The sequence below is a fragment of the Pygoscelis adeliae genome, unplaced genomic scaffold (assembly GCF_000699105.1).
Source record: "Pygoscelis adeliae isolate BGI_AS28 unplaced genomic scaffold, ASM69910v1 Scaffold50, whole genome shotgun sequence".
Taxonomy (NCBI): Eukaryota; Metazoa; Chordata; class Aves; order Sphenisciformes; family Spheniscidae; genus Pygoscelis; species Pygoscelis adeliae.
The window spans coordinates 421,106-443,354 of record NW_008823963.1 but is presented as its reverse complement, the minus strand read 5'-3'; the positions used below and the strand labels follow the sequence as shown (position 1 = coordinate 443,354).

Sequence of the window (22,249 nt, the reverse complement as noted above, 5' to 3'; positions counted from 1 at the left end):
TCCGTGACAGTGCTGCTGATTCCGTGGAAAGACTGATCTATCTAACAAACACATTCAGTTTTGCGGTCCTTATACATGATGTTGTGTTACCAGAAGAAGCAAAACCAATGTTTAAAGTAAGCCCTATTTCAGCGAACGTTTTTGCCTAATAGTAAATGTTTAAATGTGCTGCACTTTGTTAAATTGTAACATTGATCTTCATTGTTCACTGATCTAGGTCCAGAACTTCAGTAAACCAGTCTTAATTCCGCCTAATGAATCCAGATATATTTTTACACTTCATTTTATGCCTTCCACATCATCTGTTCATATAGATAATAATATTTTACTTATCACCAATGCTTCTAAATTTCACCTACCTGTCCGAGCATACACAGGATTTTTAGATGTAAGTATCTTCCTTTTTTTTTTTTAACTACTTTAGTCGAATTAGAGGCAGACTTCATAGGACTGTTTTTAATTCTTTATTCTACTCCTATGGGAGGATGGCTTTTTTAATTTCAAAATGATTTTACCAGTTCTTTCCTTAAACAGCTTTGGTTACTGCTGAAAAATTCTTTTTTTGTTCCCTTTAGTTTTACATAGAAAATGTATAGAATTTTGAGATTGTCACGATACTGCTGTATTAGACTTATTAATGCATTTGTTAATGAGCTTAGAGTTTGAGCACATTTTGTATTTAACTTATGCTAAAATACCTTTATCAATCTTTCTAGTACTTTGTACTGCCTCCCAAAACTGAAGAACGATTTATAGATTTTGGCATATTGAGTGCAACAGAAGCTACCAGCATTTTATTTGCAGTCATCAACAGCAATCCGATAGAGGTAAGGATGGATTTATTTTTAGTTTGCCTTTTAAAAAATTTACATCAGTGTTGTTACTGAAAACAGTACCTTTTGTTCTTTTTAAGCTGGCCATAAAAAGTTGGCATATTATAGGGGATGGTTTGGCCATAGAACTTCTAACAACCGAAAAGGGAAACAGAACAACGATAATTGCAAACCACCATGAACTACAAAATGCTAGTGCATCCGATCAGTCTTCAGTAAGTAATCCTTTGAATCCATTGCTTGAAGCTAGATTTAGGAGGGGGGGGGAAGAGACAAATCTGTGCAACTTCTTGCAGTTTCATTTTAGCAGGGGGGAGGGAGGATAAGAATTCTTAATTTTTGTCTGAATTTGAGTATGATAAAGCATGTAGAATTTTTTTAATTTATTTTAAGCAGCAGTATTATGCTCAGACTGGTTAGATTTTGAAAGGGGAAATGTCAGGAACAGTAACTTCCATGCCTTCAGATGATGCTCATCATTTATCTGGGAAAAGTGGAATTTAGCACCTCAAGGAATAGATAATTTTTGTGTTAGTAACTTATGTGTTCAAATTTTTCTTTTTACCACTGACAGTTGTTTCAAATGGATTTTGATTCAGTTTAAAGAAATAAGAGGATGTTGGGTATGTTTTTTAGTGAAATTTCTTTCCATTTAATGGAATATAACAGATACTTTTTCTCCTATCATTTGCAGGTGATACTAGCATCAGGTTATTATGCTGTGTTTAGAGTAAAACTAATAGCAAAAGAACTTGAAGGAATTCATGATGGAGCTGTACAAATCACGACAGATTATGAGGTATATTTATTGTATATTCATGGGTGTTGCCCAAATGATATGTTCAATTTTTAAGCGTGAAGTTTTAAGAGTTGTATTAATGGACATATTGCAGTATCGGGGAGAAGTTGAGGTTGGAAGGGACCTCTGAGGTCAAGTTATCTCTGCAGGTTAACCCTGCATCAAGTAATGCTACTTATGCTGTCTTCTCTGAAGGAATGAAGAATGACTTCATTATGATTTTCATCTGGCTTTCAGAAATATCCATTTAAATTTGACCTAATGCTTTGAGGTATGGGTTCTTCAATGACTTGATGCATCCTCAAAGCATCGATGCATGGATCTTTTGGCATAACACATGCTGACAATGTGCTTTTTGGTACGTTATCAGTTACTGAAATTGAGCTATAATTTCAGAGGGTTTTTGTCAAAATCCAATGTGAAAGTTGTTTTGAAGAAATTGCAGTTTGCTGATACTTGATTTACTAATCTTAGAGTTCTTACACTAAGATTAGTAAGGGAGAGAAGAACAACCAGTTAATTCTCAACTTCATACGCCTTTCCTGTTAATAAATTATTTTGCAGAAGAGAGAGATTCTGTATAATAATGGAATCTGTATTTAATATCTTCAGGTGATATATTTAAAAAAAAAGAAGTGACACGCTGTGCTTATGAAGTCAGGAAATTATATAGCTTATTGTGTCGTTCTGATGAAGCTACAGAAAATGGGAAATTCCTAATTTCTGCCAGTTATCTGAGATTTTAAGCTTTTTTTAATATGTCCATACACGTATGTAACCCTTCAGTTACAGAATCTGAAGCGTATTTTCTTGCTTGTTCTTACAAGTTATTCTACTTGTATTGGTGGCTTTAATAATACACAGAAAGGATCTCATTGCCATCCCTTCCACACTCCTTTTTATAAGTCTACGTCTATCTCGAGGTCTTACCATGACTTCTGATGTTTTTTGAGAAGTTTGGTATATCCTCTTCCCTCATACTCATTTACTTTAAAGATGTTATCCTCCTGTTTTCCAACAAAGCAAGCCCCATTCAAGTGAGACCTATATAATGCCCCACTGGAGAGCTTGTATTTTAACTGTGCTTTTGTGTTTCATGTAGAATGGTGCTAAGTATGACTGAGCAAAGGTGTGCTTCCTGACAATATGGAGTGACTGTTCGGAATATGATGATGTGTTGCAGTCTTAATCTTAATTCATGTCTCCATGTTTTATACGTGTATATAAACCTAAACTACATTAATCGTAGAATTTCAGTGTTTTGTTATTCTGTGCAATTTAAAAGTGGAAGAGACATTTAAAGGCTGAAATTTAAGTATTTTTTTCTTTACTTTTCCCCCCCCTGCCCCCCCCCCCGCAGATTTTAACTATACCAGTGAAGGCAGTGATTGCTGTAGGCTCGCTGACCTGCTCCCCAAACCATGTTTTTCTTCCACCTTCTTTTCCGGTAAGAGAATTGACTCATAGTAGTAAGTGTTTTCTTGCTGCGTTTTTTATTTATCTGTTCTTTTCAAAAGAAACCGCTGTCTTGAATTGTTGCATGTCAAGTTGCTGGAGAGATTGTGCTATTGAGCTGTTATGATTCAGTTTGTTGCTATTTTTGGGGTTTTTTTTTCTCCCCACATGTCCCAAGCATGAGTTATCCCTACATCTCCTCTACTGCCCACTTGAATGGGATCTTGGAATACTGATATGATCCCAAACCTGATTCTTCGCAGCTTCATTCTAACGTAGCTGTGGTCACTTGGTTATTACCAATTCATGTGCATTAGCACCAAGAGTAAGAGAGAGATGAAGTTGCACAAGTGCATTTTTCAAATTCCTGATGTGTGATACCAAAGACAATAACAAAGTCAGCTAGTAAACTGACAGCTTAGTGTAAGAAGTCCTTGATCTCTGTGGAAGCATTATTGTATTGTCTCCACACTGAAAGCAGATCTTCTCGAGGGTACATGGTGGAGTACATGAACAGGAAAGCAAGAAAGCTGTATAGGTCTACAGCTCCCTGCAAAAGTATGTAAAGGCTGTTTTCATCCCTGCTCCTGCAGTAGTGTTTATTCAGTGAGGGCTAAAAGCAGCTTCTTTGCTTAGGGCTACAGACTCAAGCAGCAAGCTATTAACCAGATAATACTTTCTTCTCACATGGCGTTCAACATAACCATAGAAGCATGGGCAGTCAAGGCATATTCACTTTGCAATCGGTATTTCATTGAAGTCTGAACTTTATGTGACTTTCTGATGAATGGGGAATGTAATATGATGGAAAATCACAGGGAGAGAGATTGAAAACTGGGGAAAAAATGTAGTAAAAGGAGAGAGAGATGGCAGCTTTCTGAAAGGATAAAACTAACTCTATGCATGTTGGTGGAAATGTTTTTTGTTTCCTTGTTTTTTCTTTTGTTTCCTGCATAGTCTCAATCTGTTGTAGAGCACCGCCTGTTCTCACCTCCTCTTCCAATAGCTCCTTCGTATCTCCTGCTTATCTTACAATTTGTGTACTCTCAAATAGTAATTTTTCACTGGCACTTTATCAAATGCTTTACCTCATGTCTAGTAGATAAATGACAATTTTTTGGAAAAAGTAATGCAATAGGTCTCATTGGAGGAAGATAGGTCAGTCGGCAGGACTTCGGTAAATCATTGCTACATTTGCCCCATTATCCATTCCATCTCCCTTCTGATCTACCTCACAAATTGTTCTGAAGTCTTTTGCTACTCTTGAGGTCAAACAGCCATGCCTACAGTTGCAAAGATCACTTGTTATTTTTTATCTTTACAATCTACGTTTCCTATTTGACTATGTGGCCTCACCGTTATATGGATATTTATTACACTGACTACTGTATCTGTAACTTCATCTATGAACTGCTCCACAGCCTTTGATAAACTGAAATAACTTAAAGGTCCATTTCCCTTTCTTTCACCAAAGATAAAGCAATTTCTATATTCTGCATCCTAATTTATATATCCTAATTCCTGGCAAGATCATTGTCCCTCTTGAATGCCACATTAAAATATTTTGTTCCATTTTGGGTCATAAAGAAGTAATTTTTTTTAATCTCCCTTTATTTTGTTCTAACGGGAATGGCTAAAGAGCTTCTCGATATATCTTAGTATACGCCCAAGGTCTTGGTCAGCTTGATTTTTTGTTGTTGTTGTTGTTGTTTGCTTTTGTTTTGGCATGTACTACTTCTTGTAGCACCTGTGTTTCTCAGCCTCTAAGGCGTAGCTTCCTGCTGTCATCATTCTTTCTCATCCCCAGACTGCTGTGATTTTTATTGGCTTCATGTTCTTTTCTAGTAATGTTTTCACATAATTATTCATTCAGGGGGCATTTGGGCTCCAGCATTTTGTTTGGGAGTATAGATTCAGATATAATTATCACCTTTGACAAGATTCTAGACTGTTTTGTGTGTTCAAGCCCGAAGCTTTTCAGAGCAGTCAGCTTCACTTACTTCTTCTGATAGTTGATGTCCTGGTTTCGGCTGGGACAGAGTTAATTTTCTTCCTAGTAGCTGGTACGGTGCTGTGTTTTGGATTTAGCATGAGAATAATGTTGATAACACACCGCTGTTTTAGTTGTTGCTAAGCAGTGCTTACACTAGTCAAGGACTTTTCAGCTTCCCGTGCTCTACCGACTGAGAAGGCTGGAGGTGCACAAGAAGCTGGGAGGGGGCACAGCCAGGACAGCTGACCCAAACTGGCCAGAGGGACATTCCATACCATGTGACGTCATGCTCAGTACATAAACTGGGGAAAGCTGGCCGGGGGGGCCGCTGCTCGGGGACTGGCTGGGCATCGGTCGGCAGGTGGTGAGCTATTGCATTGTGCATCACTTGCTTTGTATGTTCTATTATTATTATTACTATTCTATTTTATTTCAATTATTAAACTGTTCTTATCTTAACCCACAAGTTTTCTCACTTTTACCCTTCTGATTCTCTCCCCCATCCCATGGAGGGGGAGGGAGCGAGTGGCTGTCTGGTGCTCAGTCGCTGGCTGGGGTTAAACCATGACAGTTGATCACTTAGCTCTTTTGATATTTGAGAACATTGACAGCAGACTTACTCTTCCTTTTTCTTGGATTCATTTCAAACTAAACTTGTGATCACTGAATTCATAATACTCTTGCATCTAGTTTTTCTGTAATGCCTCCATTACTTATGAAAATAAGCCTAAAATAGCATCCGTTCTTCTTATTTCAGTGTTTGGTAGAGAAATTTGACAGCTATAACATCCAGGAATAACTAGGCGCTACAATTTTAGTAACACTTTCTTTTCAGTTCATACCTAGGGTGTATTTCTCCTGCAGCTGCCCAGTTCCCAGTGCTGTCTGTCTGTTTATAATTTTAGTGTATTTGCACCTCAGTCTGATTTCTGGTATTCTGTCGAAGTTTGTCAACAATACACTAACAGCGTATACGGGCCTTGTAATGATCAGTGTCTTGATTTAAACAGATCTTATGAAGCTGTGTTGACTTCTGCTTCATAATGGCATTCACAGTGCCACCTCTCAACTCTTCCTTGATCAAAGCTCATCTTTGAGGACCTGTATGCTAAATAGCATTGTTCTGTTTTTCTTGTTACTGATGGGTAAAGTTGTCTTCCCTTATCTGTTGTTTCCACATCTTAAGTGCTGCGTAAGGGTCTTAATATCATACTGTTCATTTGTTCTATAGTTTAACAAACCTTTTATCTTGCCCATTTGATGGCAGTTTGTTACTTATAGGATTCCATAGATGAAGCTCAGAGATACCTCCTATTCAGTTTAACAGGACTGTACTGTTTAGAGGTTTATTCTTGTAGTTTCTTTCCCTCTGCAGTTGCTACTATTGAGGCTGTTACAGTATGTGACTATTTCCTGAGGCCATGGTCAAATTTTGGGCCTGCAAAAGTGCATCTCTCCCATCTCTCCACTTCAGTCCTTACCTTAGAGAAATTGTTAAAAAGCTGAAAGTACTGATTTAAGGGGAACATGAAAAACTCCAGTCATGTTCATTAGAAGGTAGTCTTGGGTATTTAAATTTGCTTGTATTCATTTATTTTATATAAATCTGAAATCTTGTCACTGATCTTGAGTGGCGCTTTTTTGTTTGTTTTGTTTTTTATTTATCATTTACTCTATACTTGTCAGGGTTGGGTTTTGAGATAAGGTGAAAAACATGGCCACAGAATCATTGATTTACAAGTGAAGGCAGAGGGAGAGCTTGAGTATTGTAGTGATTCTGATCATGACAAACAATTAAACTACATGTTCTATGCTTAAAAGGTAAAACAATGTTTGGCTCGGAAGAGGAGGCGGTTTTTTGCACTCTTCTTTTTAGATTTTGTTGTTTTAGTGCCTGGTGTCTTAATTTCATTGGGAGTGGGAAGGAGGGTTGTACCTATGTTTTTAAACGCCCTCTGTAGTGTTTGTAATCTGCAGCTTCACTCTACTGTTCCTTTCAGGTTATTTCTAATTACCAGCAACTATGTACTAGATCTCTTACAAGAAGCTCATTTCCCTTTTGTAGTAAGAGGCTCAGAGAACAGAAGTTTTCTCTTGCCTTTCCTCCTCTGGTACTTTTTTAACATGATTTAAATGATTAAGCAGAACTGTTGTACTAGCTCTTCAAGACACTTAAGGCGCACTTAATTTTGAAAGAGGGATGAACTGTGTTTGGAAGCAGATGGAGGAAAGAATAGAACTTCACAGAAACTTACCTTGAAGTGTTACAAGTGGCGTTTTTTTAAAATAGCATAGCTAAAAATCTCCATGACACATTTCAGCTCTGCTGTGGTCTTTGCCAGCCTGCATAAATAAATACATATGCTAGGGAAAATGCATATTGTGCAGACTTTTTTCATCCTTTCTTTTCTTTAGGGAAAAGTAGTTCACCAGAGCCTGAACATCATGAACTCCTTTTCTCAGAAAGTGAAAATACAACACATACGCTCCCTGTCAGAAGATGTAAGGTTCTATTATAAGAGGCTAAGAAGTAATAAGGAAGATTTAGAGCCAGGAAAAAAATCAAAGGTTTGTTTATGCCTCATTTCTACATGTTTACAAGTTCTCTCTTATATATAGCATATGTTAAGTTTCTGTGGTCATCAGAAATCTTCTTTCTTTTTTCTTTGGTCATTAGATTTACTGTGCTGTTTCTTAATTGATCTGCTCTTATCTGTTTTGCAGATTGCAAATATTTATTTTGATCCTGGTTTACAGTGTGGAGATCATTGTTATGTAGGATTGCCTTTTCTATCTAAATGTAAGTAATGTTCAACTTTTTTTTTAAGATTTTCATGATAAAGTTTTCTCCTTAAGCAATGCTTTTACATGAAGAGTTTAAAAAACACATTATTTCTTAAAGCGGAATCTAAAGTTCAGCACAGCATAGCAATGCAAGAAGATGCATGGGATTCTGACTGGGATTTGCATGAGAACTTATTCAAAGAATGGACAGAAATAAAAGAGAACTCAAGCCATAGGTAAGTATTTTATCCCTGCTACTTTTTCAGGCCTTAAATCACTAGTTAATTCTGTGTTATGTGTGCTCTTATGAAATACAAGGTTTCTTAGTATTGCAGTGCCTTTTGAGAGTGGGCCAAGAAGGAGTTACTTGGCCTTCTCAGCAAAACCTTTAAAGAGCACATTTTAAAAGTTAAAAAACAGTAATAATTTCCTCAAGTCAAAGAAAACACTGGAAGTTACTATTCACTGGAGTATGCTGCGGTTCTTCAAAAGATGGTGACAGCAAGGCAGTCTCTACTCTGCAAAAATTTCCAAAAACAGATGATACTGTTTGTGCGGTATCCCTGCTTAATCTGTTTTAAAGTCGTAACCTCAATATCCCTCTAAGATTTCATGAGGTTTTTCTATTGCTACTATTCTGAGATGATTGCATTTCAGTGAATTATCAAATTGTCTGGTATTTTTTCCTTGAGACTTGCTAAATAGAAGGTGATTAACAATTGCTATTTAACATTTAGAAAAACTCAAACTCTGTAGGCTGCTATATACCTTTTAAACATCTGCCTTCTCATACATAAAGTGATGTAATCTCCAAGAGACGTAAGTTAGCATTAACAGCAAGTGCATGTGTCTTTTGTGATGATAGCATCCAGACTGCCATTTCAAAAAAGGTATGCATATTTGTGGAGAAACAAAATGACTCTGTGTAGCTAAATAGAGTAACAAAAGCATACCTCCTTTATCACTTTCTTGTTATAATGCTGATATATTAATAACTCCTGAAAAAATTTGATCTAAACAGAATTCTCTATTTAACCACATGGGTAACTTTCAAGAATGTCCTATCACCTACAGTAAGAGGACAGTAAAGGAAAATTCTGTTAAAAACTACTTCTGAATAAGTAGCAGTTCTAGCTAGAATATTCAATGCTTTAATATTATTTAATATAATATATAATCTAGAATACGTAATGCTTTTAAAGAGAGTTAAAATTAACCAGCTATCCAAGGTAGCATTTAGCGAAGGAGAAGCTGCTGCTTCTGAATACAGAGGGGTTCTGACTTGGGCATTTGGAGTCTCTCCAAAATACTTCTCTAGGTTTGAAGCCTAGCGTCTCATCTGTTTTGCTGACTGGAGAACTCAATACGGTTAGTCTTGTCTCAGCTCATGGTGGAGAGCTTGTAGGAGAACAGGAATCAAGTCTGTTGCAGAGGTTGGTTAATAGCAAAGAACTTCATTCACTGATGGAAATAGTAGCTGGCACCAAGTGTGACTAGTTCAGGTTTGCTTTAGATTTGTTAGACAGGAGTATAGGCACATACTCCGTGTATCCATTGCACCTAGAGTACATGTACAGATTTACTGAACATTACACATGTGCCGGCACAATATGTTTTCTGGGTAGTGGATGTCTGGATGTTGTATTGGAAACAGACTGTAGCAGGACTGATATTTTTCCTTTCTACTGTTTATACCTTTGCAAAACGTCAAATATATTTTGGGTTATTTTTCTCACTGATCTGAATCTCAGTTTTATTCTCAGAATTTGTTTCTGCGACAGTAAGAGCTAGGCACTTCCTAATGAAAGATAAAATTTGTGTCTCACTGTCCAGAGAGCAGCAATTTAAGAGAAATGCGAATACCAAAAGATTTGTGATGCAGTGCATAAGTCCTACCACATTTTTCTGCTCACCTTTATCCATAAATAGACCATAACAGAACACAAAGTGGATGCATGTTGACAACTATACTGAATAGAGAACATCTTTAGAATCTTTGGGTTGGTCTCCTGTAGCATGTTTTGGTGGTTCCTGTTGTGCTTTTTAATAGCAGTATGTATGGGCAGAGCTCAATGGGATTTTTTAATTGCATATAAATATAATGTACTGTGCTATTTCTCAAACTAATGTTGTTTTCAGGGTGCTTTTAAGCCCTCTGCTTTTTCCAGGCTTTTCCTGTTTTACTCCTGTAAAGTAAGTTTCATAACTGTTTCTCCAGACTGAATGCTGTATTTGAAGTAGACACAGATCTTCAGAAGGATGTCCAGTTGAAAATTACGGCAGAAATGGCCTGGCCCTCCATACTTGGTTCACCACACCATCTGAGCTTCCCTCTTACCAATACAAACAGTTCATCAGTAAGTTATTTTGTTGATAGTATCATTTTGTAGGGACTGCATTTTAATAGGTATTTCTAATTACATTAATCCTAATGTAAACTTTAAAAAAAAATGTGTTTCTGAACAGGAAGAAGAAATTTTTCTAGAAAATCCAGCTGATGTTCCTGTGTATATTCAGTTCCTTCCTGTAGCTCTGTATTCTAACCCATCCACCTTTGCTGATAAAATGTTAGAACGGTAAGTATTGTTTTAGAGTACTTAGGGCATTCTCACTCTACAGCAAAACACATTTTACAAAAAATGCATGCAGTATTTGGCAGCTGTGTTGATAATTACAGTGTTGGCCACTTCTATAATTTGAATCATTAGGTCAGTTGAGAACTGAATCTAGGCTGATTGCCACTGAATGCACATTTGTATTTTTTTGCTAAGCTAAAATGATGTTTACATTTCATCCTTAACTTGATGTATGGGGGGGGGGGAATAAGAAAAATCAAATGATCCTTTCAGCTGCATATTGTTTGAGTCCTATCATAAGTTCTTGATTTGTGCTAAAATCCATAAGTGAAAGTATGTCATTATCTTCCCTGATCTGGGGGGAGAAAAAAAATTGCATGTCTGTTTCAGGTTTAATTTGAGTAAGCCAACTAATTTCAATCTGAGGACTCTAGAGTTCCAAGTCTTCAGAAACTGCGTAAGTATTTCAATATGTTCTTTGATTTTTTTTTAAATTTAGATATTTTAATGTTTTAATAAGAGTTCAGTCATACATGTCTTCCAGTTTAGGTATTGCTGTGTGTGAAAAATGTGATGCTTCTGTTGGATGTTTTCAGGGAATTTGGAAAAGTAGTATTTCTTCAACTGTGACAGTTAAAATGTCGCTTTTTCTGAATGCTTACGTTATAATAGGATTGTGGAAGTTACAGGAAAACTGCATTTATTCATTCTCTTACTGATACAGGATTATTTTCTTCAGTGTGGTGGTTGCTAGTTCTAAAATTAGTAAAGTATTGAGTTTTCCATTGCTTTGTTCTTTATTTTAAATGATTTGAGTTTTGTGGACAACTTTAAGTGTGTGCTTTTTCATATAGAGTGTGCCACATCCTGAACGCCTTCTTTTCTTGTCCAATATATATGCCTTTTCCCCTCCATTTGCAGTTTGTTTTAGATTAGCAATTCGATGCTTGCACAGTATCTAAAGGCAAACATAGCAAAACACACTTTTTTCAAGTTCTTCTATTTTAAGTTTGCTTTTTCTCCTTTATATATTCTAAAAATGTTTTAACAATGGAAAATTTTGAGGATAGAAAATGTTACATAATGGCTTAATGTTAATTTAGTGTTTAAAATATACATTTAAGAACTTCTGAACTCTTTCTTCTACTGGAGCTTGAATCCACATGGGTGTAGTTTAGCTCAGTTCTGTCTTGCTATGTTCTTCTGCTTCTTAATAAACACAGATGGTTTACTAAGTAGGGAATTTCTTGTGCTATCAGACTTTCTGGTTAAAAAAAGACAGTATATGTCATTGGGTAGTACACTTCTTTATGACAAGAACAATTTTCTAGCTAAAATAATATCATTTCTATCAAATATCTGTAAAAATTTCCCGTTTTTAAAAGTGTTACTTTGTTTTCCCCACTCTCTTAAGGTCCAGCCTCTACAGAGCACTGTAGGACTTACGAAGGGCCTGGCTCGTCATTCGGTTCTAAGCCTAATATTAAAACCTGGTGAGAGAAAGTCTGTCAAAGTAAAGTTCACTCCAGTTCTTAATAAAACTGTTTCATCATTAATTGTCATCAGGTATGATAGATATTTCCGAAATGAGTGTGAGTTCTTTCTGATGTTTTTTATTTATATATAAGATCATACTTGTGATCAGCTGTCAATAAGAAACTATCGCTTTTACAAGAATGATTGTAGAATCATATGTGTCTGGAGAAAGATTTAATTTAAATGTAATTGTGATATGTTTTACAGTAGTTAAACTACAGTAGTTACTACAGTAGTTAAGTAGTAGTAGTATTCAGTACATACTTTCTAATATAAATACACTGTTATACTTATCATAGAATCACAGAATAGTTTGGGTTGGAAGGGACCTTTAAAGGTCATCTAGTCCAACCCCCCTGCAATGAGCAGGGACATCTTCAACTAGATCAGGTTGCTCAAAGCCTCATCCAGCCTGGCCTTGAATGTTTCCAGGGATGGGGCATCCACCACCTCTCTGGGCAACCTGTGCCAGTGTTCCACCACCCTCATTGTGAAAAATTTCTTCCTTATATCTAGTCTGAATCTACCCTCCTTCAGTTTAAAACCATTACCCCTTGTCCTATCTCAAGAGGCCCTGCTAAAAAGTCCCTCCCCATCTTTCTTATAAGCCCCCTCTTTAAGTACTGAAAGGCTTCTTAAGTAAGGTCTCCCCGAAGCCTTCTCTTCTCGAGGCTGAACAACCCCAACTCTCTCAGCCTGTCCTCGCAAGAGAGGTGTTCCATCTCTCTGATCATTTTTGTGGCCCTCCTCTGGACCTGCCTCAACAGGTTCGTGTCTTTCCTGTGCTGTGGACCCCAGAGCTGGACGCAGTACTCCAGGTGGGGTCTCACCAGAGCAGAGTAGAGGGGCAGAATCGCCTCCCTCGACCTGCTGGCCACGCTGCTTTGGATGCAGCCCAGGGTACGGTTGGCCTTCTGGGCTGCAGGCATGCGTTGCCGGCTCATCTCCAGTTTTTCATCCACCAATACTTGGAGACTTGAACTCTTAAATACATACTACGCTATCTTGAAAGCAGGGACTCTAGATGCCATTTGCAAGATCAAGCTGCAATGCAAGTTCAATCTTCCTAGTCAAGAGCTCTGTTTGAATAACTGTTTCACTTTTGTATCAGGTGTGATACATTAATATGATGACGAAATATAAACTTTAGTACTTCATTGGGTTTTTTATTTGTACGCTATGTTGTGATTTCTTAGGTTTTTTCCTTGCAAACACCATGTTTGAGACCCCCACTATTTAATTCCATATTGTGGGGAATTATCTGTGGAACTGCTTCTATTTCTGTCCTCCAGATTTGGGATATAACTTCATGTTGAGAAGCTTGCAGGAGCAATAGACTGCATAATCCTTTTATGAATGTTTCCCCTTTTTCTTTGTACACAGAAATAATTTGACTGTAATAGATGCCATAATGGTACAAGGACAAGGAACGACTGAGAGCTTGAAGGTTGCAGGCAAACCTCCTGGTGCAGGAAGTTCTTTACGCTTTAAAATCACAGAAGCATTATTAAAAGACTGTTCAGAAAGTGAGTACTACTTCAGCTACTGTGCTGAACAGAAAAGAAATTACATTTTACATGTACAACTAGAAATGTGTGGAAATATTTTTTTCCCCTTGTTCTAGTGCCCCAGAAATTTAATTCCTTTAAATACATTAAAATTGCTTCTTCATTTAGGCAGAAAATGAAATATTTTACCTTTTTTCATTTTAATGTGAAAATTAGGAAAGATAAAACAAAAGCCCTTCATCCACTAAAATTCAGATAGAGGAGGTGAAGATCCTAGTATATTTACTAGGATAATCTCTAATTCCTATATTTAAGTCAAATTGGATCACAGATGCAACTTTCTGTATGGGTTGGGTTTTTCTGGGGTCTTTTTCCCCTCATATCTTCAGAATCTGTATGGACGTAGCCAACAGGGAAAAAGGTAGGGTAGGTTCCTTGATGAAAATTAAATCCCAGCCAGATTCTACTCTGGGGTCAGAAGTTTTCTGCTCTGTGGCCCCAGGCTTGCTTCTGAGAGGAGAGTTAAGAGTACCTGTATTACCAAAGGAACTGGTAAAAGAGGTTTAGTTGTATCTGGTATTAAAATCTGCTTTGTTACTTTGCAGATTTCCAGACATATTTGTAAAGTGCCATGTTAATTATTATCTGAGATTATTCTGCTTTTTTTGAGGGATGAGTAAGAAAACTTGAAGTAAAGCTTAGTCATTACCTCTTACATGTTGTGGTTTAGGGATTTTTTTGCTAATAAGGTATGTGTAGCTCAGCCACGGATTTTATTTTTAAGACACAAAAAAATAAGCTTTAATTCTCCTCCTGCTGGGACTTTTCACAGAATACCACAACACTAAGCAGTACATCAAAGAACTTTACAGCTTAGATGATTTTTTGTGAGGCAGCACTGCTATCACAGGCCTGGGGGTTTGTGGTTTTTCCCTGATGAGTTAGAGTGCCCTGGAGTTGTACAAGTGCCCTACCTCGACAGTGATGAGAATCTGGCTTCAGAGATCTGTTTCTGCAGGTTACGTAAAGATTTCCATGGGCCTCGCTATCCTTTCCTGCTAGAATACTGACAGAACTCTCTTCTGCTGTAGAATATGAATATAGTGAGGGATATCTGTTTAGCATAACACCAACCACTTTCTGCTGTTTGTTTCTAGAAATGAAATACAAAGAACCGAATTTCACACTGAGAAGAACATTTAAAGTGGAAAATACAGGGCAGCTGCAGATTAATGTGAAAACTATGGAAATCAGTGGCTATACATGTGAAGGATATGGATTTAAAGTAGTTAACTGTCATGAGTTTGCACTAAGTGCCAATGCCTCTAAAGACATTGTCATATTGTAAGTGTTTTTTCTTACATCTAAATGGAGTCTTACATTAGGAATTCTGTATACCTAATTCTGTTTTGGAGGAAAACTCTGTTGGTTAAACTCTGAGGTTTTTTACTTAAGCTTTGAGTGTGTGTTTGGTTTTTTTTAACACAACATAAAACATGAAATTTTTCTCTCTTCCTGCAAACACAATTTGATTTTTTAAATAACTTCAGGTTTTCATGACTGACCATAGTATTACTTTTATTACTATCTAGTAAGTATAACTTCCTGAGTTGGAATAGTGTTACTATATGGGTTTTTATACATTTCCCTCATTTGGGTTGTGAATGCACGAGATCTAGATTTACATATGTTTTTGGTGCATTGCAGTATGTAGAAAAGAGCCTTTAGTCTAAGGATTATTATCATAATGCACAGCATTTTAGTCTTGAATATTTTGTCTGTTGCCTCAGTGACGACTGTTTCATTCTGTCAGTTTTTATTGTAAAAGATGATCTGCACCAAAACCTGATCTCTTTAACACTGCTTGGATTTAAATTTAACTGTTCAGAATACGGTATCTAAAAAGTTTGGAAGAGGCTTCTGTTCTGCAAGAGGACATAGGAGATACTGCAGGCAGTGAAACTTCACTAGTATATCTGTAACAATCTTAGTCTGTGATGAGACGGGAACATAGTGGTGGTGTTTTTGAAAAGGCATGCCTTTGTGACTTAAAGGTGAAGTGTTTAAAAACTTTATAGCTCACATAATGGTCGGTTCCATTGCTTGCTTACAGCTGCTGTTAATTTTTTACTGCGTTCATAGCTTTCTTTTAACAGATTTGGTCAAAACTTAATTTCAGTTATTATATCTTCATATGATGTATCGGATGTGTTAAGCACAGGTGTTTATGAACTTAGTCAAACACGTCTTGCGGTATTTGAAAGATACTCGTAAGTATTTTTAGGCTAGTTGCGTGGATGATTATTAGTCATACTAGAATCATAGAATCATTAAGGTTGGAAAAGACCTCTAAGATCTTCGAGTCCAACCGTCAACCCAACACCACCATGCCCACTAAACCATGTCCCTTACTACTAGGGCTATTTGTTATAAACGTTTGATTAGGATGCCAGTCATGGCAGTAATTGGTGGAGCTTGTGGTTTGTTTGTTTGTTTGTTTGTTTTTAATTTATGAGTAATACAAATTACCTGAAACTTTCATGCCGTTCATATGAAAAGTTCTAACATGCTTTACTTTGTTTTCAGGTTTACACCTGATTTCACTGCTTCCAGAGTCATACGTGAATTAAAATTCATCACTGCGGGAGGCTCTGAATTCATATTTATCTTGAACGCATCCCTTCCATATCACATGCTAGCAACGTGTGCAGAAGCGCTACCCAGGCCCAACTGGGAATTGGCACTGTACATAATCATCTCAGGAATAATGAGGTAGGGTGTATGTGTTTGTTCTTACCAGTATATGTGCATGAACTACCACTGCTTGAATACAGGTTACAGAGAAGCTTATACGTATTCAGTACATGCTATAATTGGTGTAAAATAAAATAGGGGGAGGTGAAAAAGGAGAACAAATTAATAAATGCTCCTGTGGATTGAGTGTGAACAGTTTAAGGCTGAGGAGTACTGACTTTCTGCTCAAACGGAGGACAAAATAATGTATTTCTTGCTTGGGCCTATTTCCTTAAGTGAGAGACATACTCTTGTTAACCCTGGTAATGTGTAGTTTTTTGATAAATAATTAAGCCAAACTTGAATCAAATTAGGTATTAAAGCACTGCTAACCGTGAATTCCCATAGAAATTTAAGCACCCTTCTGGAGTATTGTGCTTCAGCGAGATATGAGGCGGTGACTGTAATGAGCTTAGCAGATGCTTTGGGTGAATTTAACTTCGCTGCCACTTGTATGTGACAGACAACTGGTGATACTAATAATGGGATTTCTGAGAACCTGAAGGGCATTGTTTGCAGCACCGCACACTCGGAGGTTACGTAGTAGCATACTAATGCACTTTTTTCCTCAGCAAACAGGCGTATGTTAGCTGTGACTGGTTGAAATACTAGTTGAAAATTCCACTGCGTTTTCGTAGTCTGACCTCTACCTATCTTTATTTATTTGAAATCTGAGGTTATAAACAACGTGTCCCTGCTCACCTCTTGGATGTGAGATGCTTTCCCCCACTGCCTGTATCCGGAGAAAACCCTAGCATAGAAACTTATCAGGACAAGTTGTTACTTATCAGTAGCAACAAATGCTGTTTTCCGTTTTCGTTAGTGTTAAGCTTGTATCTTAGTGTGAGATGGATTGCTGCTGTAGATGCCTGTGATGGAAAAAGTAGTCTTGCCGTATGCTGCAAATCCAAAGCATTATCGCAGATATGTAATATTCCTGCTTTTTTTTTATTATTATTAAGATACTGGCTCTTCCATTGTGCTGTACTGTATTACACAAAAGTTTGGTTAGGCTGTCTTTCCTTCTAGGGATTGATAAAAGACATAGAGAACATAAAGTTACAGTCTGCTTCATTTTCTTTTTTGACTCTTCAGCACTTTCCTAAGTAATGCAGTGTTACTTAGGGAGCTGCATTTGCCTAAGTAACAGGAAAATTTCTGTTACTTAGGAAATTTTGTTTCCTAACTAACACTGCATTACTTCAGAAAGTGCTGAGTAAGTACATAAGTGGTTTTCTCTGTATGTTTGCTAGAAATTTATAAGCTTAATTTCTCTTTAGTTTATTGACAGAGTGAATCATGCTTGTCAGCTCATAAGTGTAGTTTGCGTGGATAATTTTATGTGTACTGTATTTGTTAATTAGACTTTACAAAAGAATACAGAATACTAATCCTTTCCCTCACTATGTCTTTTTCCTACAAGTACAAAACGTCCTTCTTGGCAGCAAACTAGAGGAGAGTCCTAATGTAACCGTTTCATAATATTCCAAGGATCCTGTGCACAGCCAGCCTCTAACTTTTAGGATGCCATCACGTAGGGGTTTGCTAGTTGCCACTAAAACAATACTTCTGTATTGTTGCAAAGCTATCCTTAATTTCTAGGAATTAACAACTCTAGGAGTTTGTCTAGTTCATGTTTTTAACTTGATAAGGTGGTGTTTATTGTTGCCTTCCCTAAATCAGTGTTGGTTTGGATTGTTACCATGCTTGTGACTCCAAGTTTTGAAGTCCAACTTGATAGGATATGTACAAACACGACAAAGGAGCCAGTCCTTTTTGTGAAGAACTTACCAACTAGGCATATGTGCGCTCCAGAATAAAACCGTGAGGGGAAAGAGGGATGTACCAAGATCATTCTTGGGTGCCTAGACCATGTTACTCCCCACTGTGTGGTGTTCCTCATACTAATTTGTTTTGTAATTTAAATGACGTGAACACTTCAGGCTAGTTATATTTTTCTTCTTTTTTTTAATCGTAATTTTTTTAAAAAGCAAAAAACCCAAACCACCGCTGCTCCCACCACCACCACACCAAAACCAGAAAGTGCAGTTGAAAAGACCACAAAACAAGATTTGTTCTGTTTTTCGTTTCAAAGCTGGTATTCGTTTATCAAAACACTGAAGTTGGCTTACACAGAGGGAGTAGAGTCCTTACCCAGAGAGTGGCAGAGCAGGAGAAGCCCTCAAGGTGACCTTTTGCTGCAGCCTCCCCTGCACAACCTCTGTGGAGCCCAGCATTGATACCATGAGGGCAGTGCTGTGGAGTTGCGGGGGAAGAGTGCCCACCCAGCCCACCAAAACCCTGTGCACTCCATCCCAAGTTTGTGTAGCACCATGGTGGTAGAGATGTGATGCTCTTGTTGGTATCAGTCTCGTGAAACTTTCAAATAGCGTCGTGGATTACAATTAACAAGTGAAAGAGATTATACCTTATTCCTTACATCCCAAACGTAATTCCATTTTTGATGGCATGGCACCCAAGGCAAGCATCACTCTTTTGAGTAACAGTCTGTGTAAGCTTGTCTGAAAAATTCCCCTATTTCTTCAACTTTCCTGTTGCTTGTTAACATCTTGGATGAAAATTATCTTTCCTACCTTCTGCCATCTGGTTATGCATCTAGAATCCTTTCTAATCCCTGGGGCAGGGAAAAAAGCACTGATAACCAGCTATCAACAGCTGAGTTGCCCCCCAGAGTTGCTTGTATTTTTGGTGCTAGGTAAAACTTAAAAGATGATATCTAGACTAGATTCCTTTAGCTAAAATTAAGCAAGAGGTATCTCATCCTTCTGTGTGAATTGATACTGGTTTTCATACATTTGGCTTAGAAAAACTGGCAGTCAGAACAGGGGGGAGAACAGAAACTGAAGTTGCTAATGCAAAGTTCTTTTCTCATAAACTTTCTAGGGTAATAGGCAAGGCAAGCTTTAGTCATCGTCATTGTGTCTCTTCCCCCCGAAACTCCCACCTGTTAGAAGACGAAATCGATAGCAGTGCGATGAAGGTCTCTGCAGTGGTTTTATTGCTTCATTCAAAAATATAGTTCACTGCAGTGCATTATGTAAGTGGAGAACTCCTAAACACGGTATTGCAGCAGATGCAGTTAGTTGTAAAACTCCTTCAAATAACGCTCTTAAAGCTTACGTCTCTGAGCACAAGTACAATTCTCTGCAGAGGGTCTCTGCTTTTAAAATGGTATTGCACCACGAGCTGTGAGAGCTGCTGACCACTCGGATGCCATTTTAATTATGTATCTTTTTTTTTTTTTCTTTTCCTTTGGATTAATGTTCTTCGCAACTGCACGTCAGACTTGCATCTAGCTTCCACTCTCAGTATTAGTGATGTATATCATGCTAGACTTGTGTATTTTATGTTTCTCTCAGACAAAGTTGTGGTTTGGATGCAGTTTTCAGCTTTTCAGTACAAGATACAAACTTTTTGTCTTGTGTGATTAGATTCATTAACCTTAAAATGCTCAAAACTAAGAAATACTTAGATGACTGCCTCTCTTCTCTGCAGCGTACTCTTTCTCTTGGTAATTGGAACGGCCTATCTAGAAGCTCAAGGAATATGGGAGCCATTTAGGAGACGCTTGTCCTTTGAGGCCTCAAGCCCTCCCTTTGATATGGGAAGGCCACTTGATCTCAGGAGAATAGTTGGAATTTCATCTGATGGAAAGTAAGTATACATTTGGGGTTTTTTGTGGGATGTTTCCCCCCTTTTTTTTTTTCCCTTAGTTATAAGGCCAAAGAAAGTAATACTGCTCTTTGGAACAGTATGAATAAAGGAACTTGAATGAATAAAGGTCCTCGCAGTTAGTTATAAAAAGATGGCTTGGTTAAAATGATGGATTTTGTGATTGTGAGGAATATTCATATTTTGGGAAAAAAAGAAAGAAAGAAAAAAAAAACCTAAAACCAAATCCTGTCAAGTTTCCTGTTAATGTTCTCAAAAATGAAAGATACAGGCTGCAGAAAAATTGCAGGCCAGAGGTTCTTACCTTTGGTGTCTTAAGTTAAAAAAAGATCTCCTTTCAGCGTTCCCTCCAAGATACATATTGACTGTCGTTTTACTGTGTCTTTTTTCATGTGCACAGCGAGCAAGTGAACACGGCAAAGGCTACTGACTTGTCAAACAAGTTCTAGGCATTTTTGTTGTCTTAAGTTAAAAAAAGATGTAGTTCAAGGTTTCTTTTGGACATAGTGATTTTCTTTTGGACATAGTGATTCTTTTTTCACGTGGAAGAATGGAAACATTGTAGAGTATATTTAAACACTTGTTCTTTCAGCTTGAATGCGCTTGGATCAGATTCTAATCACGGTTCATCCAGAGGGATCTATGGAGCAGGCAGTTCGTCTTCACGATCCAGTGCAGGGAATCATAAACAATGCAATGCAACAGCACACCTTCACAGCAATAGAAATGCACCTGATGTTGAAAACATCAAATCCAAAACCAGTTCAAGCATACCTAATAGGACTTCAGCACAAGCAGCTTCCGTGCAGTCCGTGAACAGAGCAGGCCCCTTTACCTTGGATTCGGGTGCCACAGCTCAGACTCATGCCGCAGGCAAAAGAGCCAAGGGGACGAGGCAGAACCAGCAGCCAGCGCAGCAGCAGGCACCAGCTTCGGCAGAGCAGCCCCTCCAGCAACCCCCAGCACCCGGGCCCCAGCAGCAAGAGCAACAGACTGAAAGCGCTGTGCCACAGCTGCCGCTTCCCAGCCCGCCTCATGGCGAATGCGCCAGCAGCAGAAGGCACAGCTCGGAGGATTCAGATCTCACTGGGCTCATAGAAACTATGGAAAAAGACTTTGACCACCCAGAATCCCCTTCCCCAGATGTGTTTACAGAGCAGCCCCCATCTCCGCTAGCAAAAAACAAAGGTAATACAATTCTGCTTTTTTTAACAGGATGATTCATTACGTAAGCCACAGAACAAGATTTAATCAGCTGTAAAGGTCATGTTTTCATAGCGTGGAAAGTGATAGCTTCTCAGCTGTTCCCTACCCTGCGTGTGCCCGTGTCTTGAACGCTTCCTTTATTCATTTTATGGCAGTGAAGTTCTCCGTGCAACGCTAGATTGTGATTCTTCCTGCAAAATTTTTGGAACGTTTTGATGAACGCGAGTGCGAATATTTAGACATCTGACCCTCTGAAGAAGAAAGATGCTTTTGGTTGCTGCTCCTTTGCCTTTGGGTTAGCGTCCATCCCTCCCACCTCCATTGTTTGTGCTTGGGGCTGGGGGTTGAGGAGAGGAAAAGGAAGTTGTCCTAGTGTATTATGAAAAGTGAGACGGGGAGAAAGGGAGGAGGGGAAGAGAGAGAGAGAGATGGGCAAACCCCTGTGGTGGTGTTTGGGAATGCAATTCCTCGTGCCCAGACTTGCAGTTGCAGAAAACCCTTGCTGTCAGGTGGTCAGCAAATTAATGTGTGGCACCTGTGTTTATAGGTTGCATTCATCTTTGCATGAGGTTAGAGTTGAGTTTGGCTTGTTTATGCATCTTCTCAATTGTCTAATGCTTCAAATAATGTATTGAATTTCGTACGTTAGATACATTCAGACTTTCAAAATTGTATGTCAGTTATTTTCCTTCTTATAAACACTTTGTTAGAGTAGAACTTCTAATCGTGCTTTTTGTATTAGCCTTTTCACTTGTGTCCCAGAGCTATGTGGTTCTAAATTTAATCTGAATGTGTTTGTTTCTACATGATTTTTCACTCTTTTCTAACAACCCCGTTGTACAGGAACGGTACTGATACTGTGTTGCTTATTAGAGGTAAAGTTAAGAAAATGAATGGTGGGAAGGCATGTAAACCCTGAAGCGTCTGTATGATCACGCGCCACCAAAGAGGAAAGCTTCACTCTGTTAAGTAGTAACGAGCAGAAAGTTCTTAATTAGTTCAGAGTGGATGTGATGACGCATCCGGACTTTCAAAGTGGAGACTGAAGTGATGAGAGGTTTTGGGATCCTGCT

The 22,249-nt window shown here is 38.0% G+C and overlaps 1 protein-coding gene across 1 annotated transcript in view; it reads left to right on the top strand.

Annotated features, from left to right (window-relative positions):
• TMEM131 (transmembrane protein 131) overlaps positions 1-22,249 on the top strand; it is a 78,603-nt gene that overhangs the window by 41,133 nt on the left and 15,221 nt on the right. Inside the window, 18 exon segments of the mRNA XM_009323751.1 lie at positions 2-116; positions 218-388; positions 717-827; positions 914-1,048; positions 1,528-1,632; positions 2,993-3,079; positions 7,496-7,648; positions 7,805-7,880; positions 7,983-8,100; positions 10,083-10,221; positions 10,331-10,440; positions 10,831-10,897; positions 11,855-12,006; positions 13,360-13,502; positions 14,642-14,828; positions 16,071-16,256; positions 19,794-19,952; positions 20,563-21,158. Coding sequence (XP_009322026.1) covers positions 2-116; positions 218-388; positions 717-827; positions 914-1,048; positions 1,528-1,632; positions 2,993-3,079; positions 7,496-7,648; positions 7,805-7,880; positions 7,983-8,100; positions 10,083-10,221; positions 10,331-10,440; positions 10,831-10,897; positions 11,855-12,006; positions 13,360-13,502; positions 14,642-14,828; positions 16,071-16,256; positions 19,794-19,952; positions 20,563-21,158 — 2,810 coding nt within the window.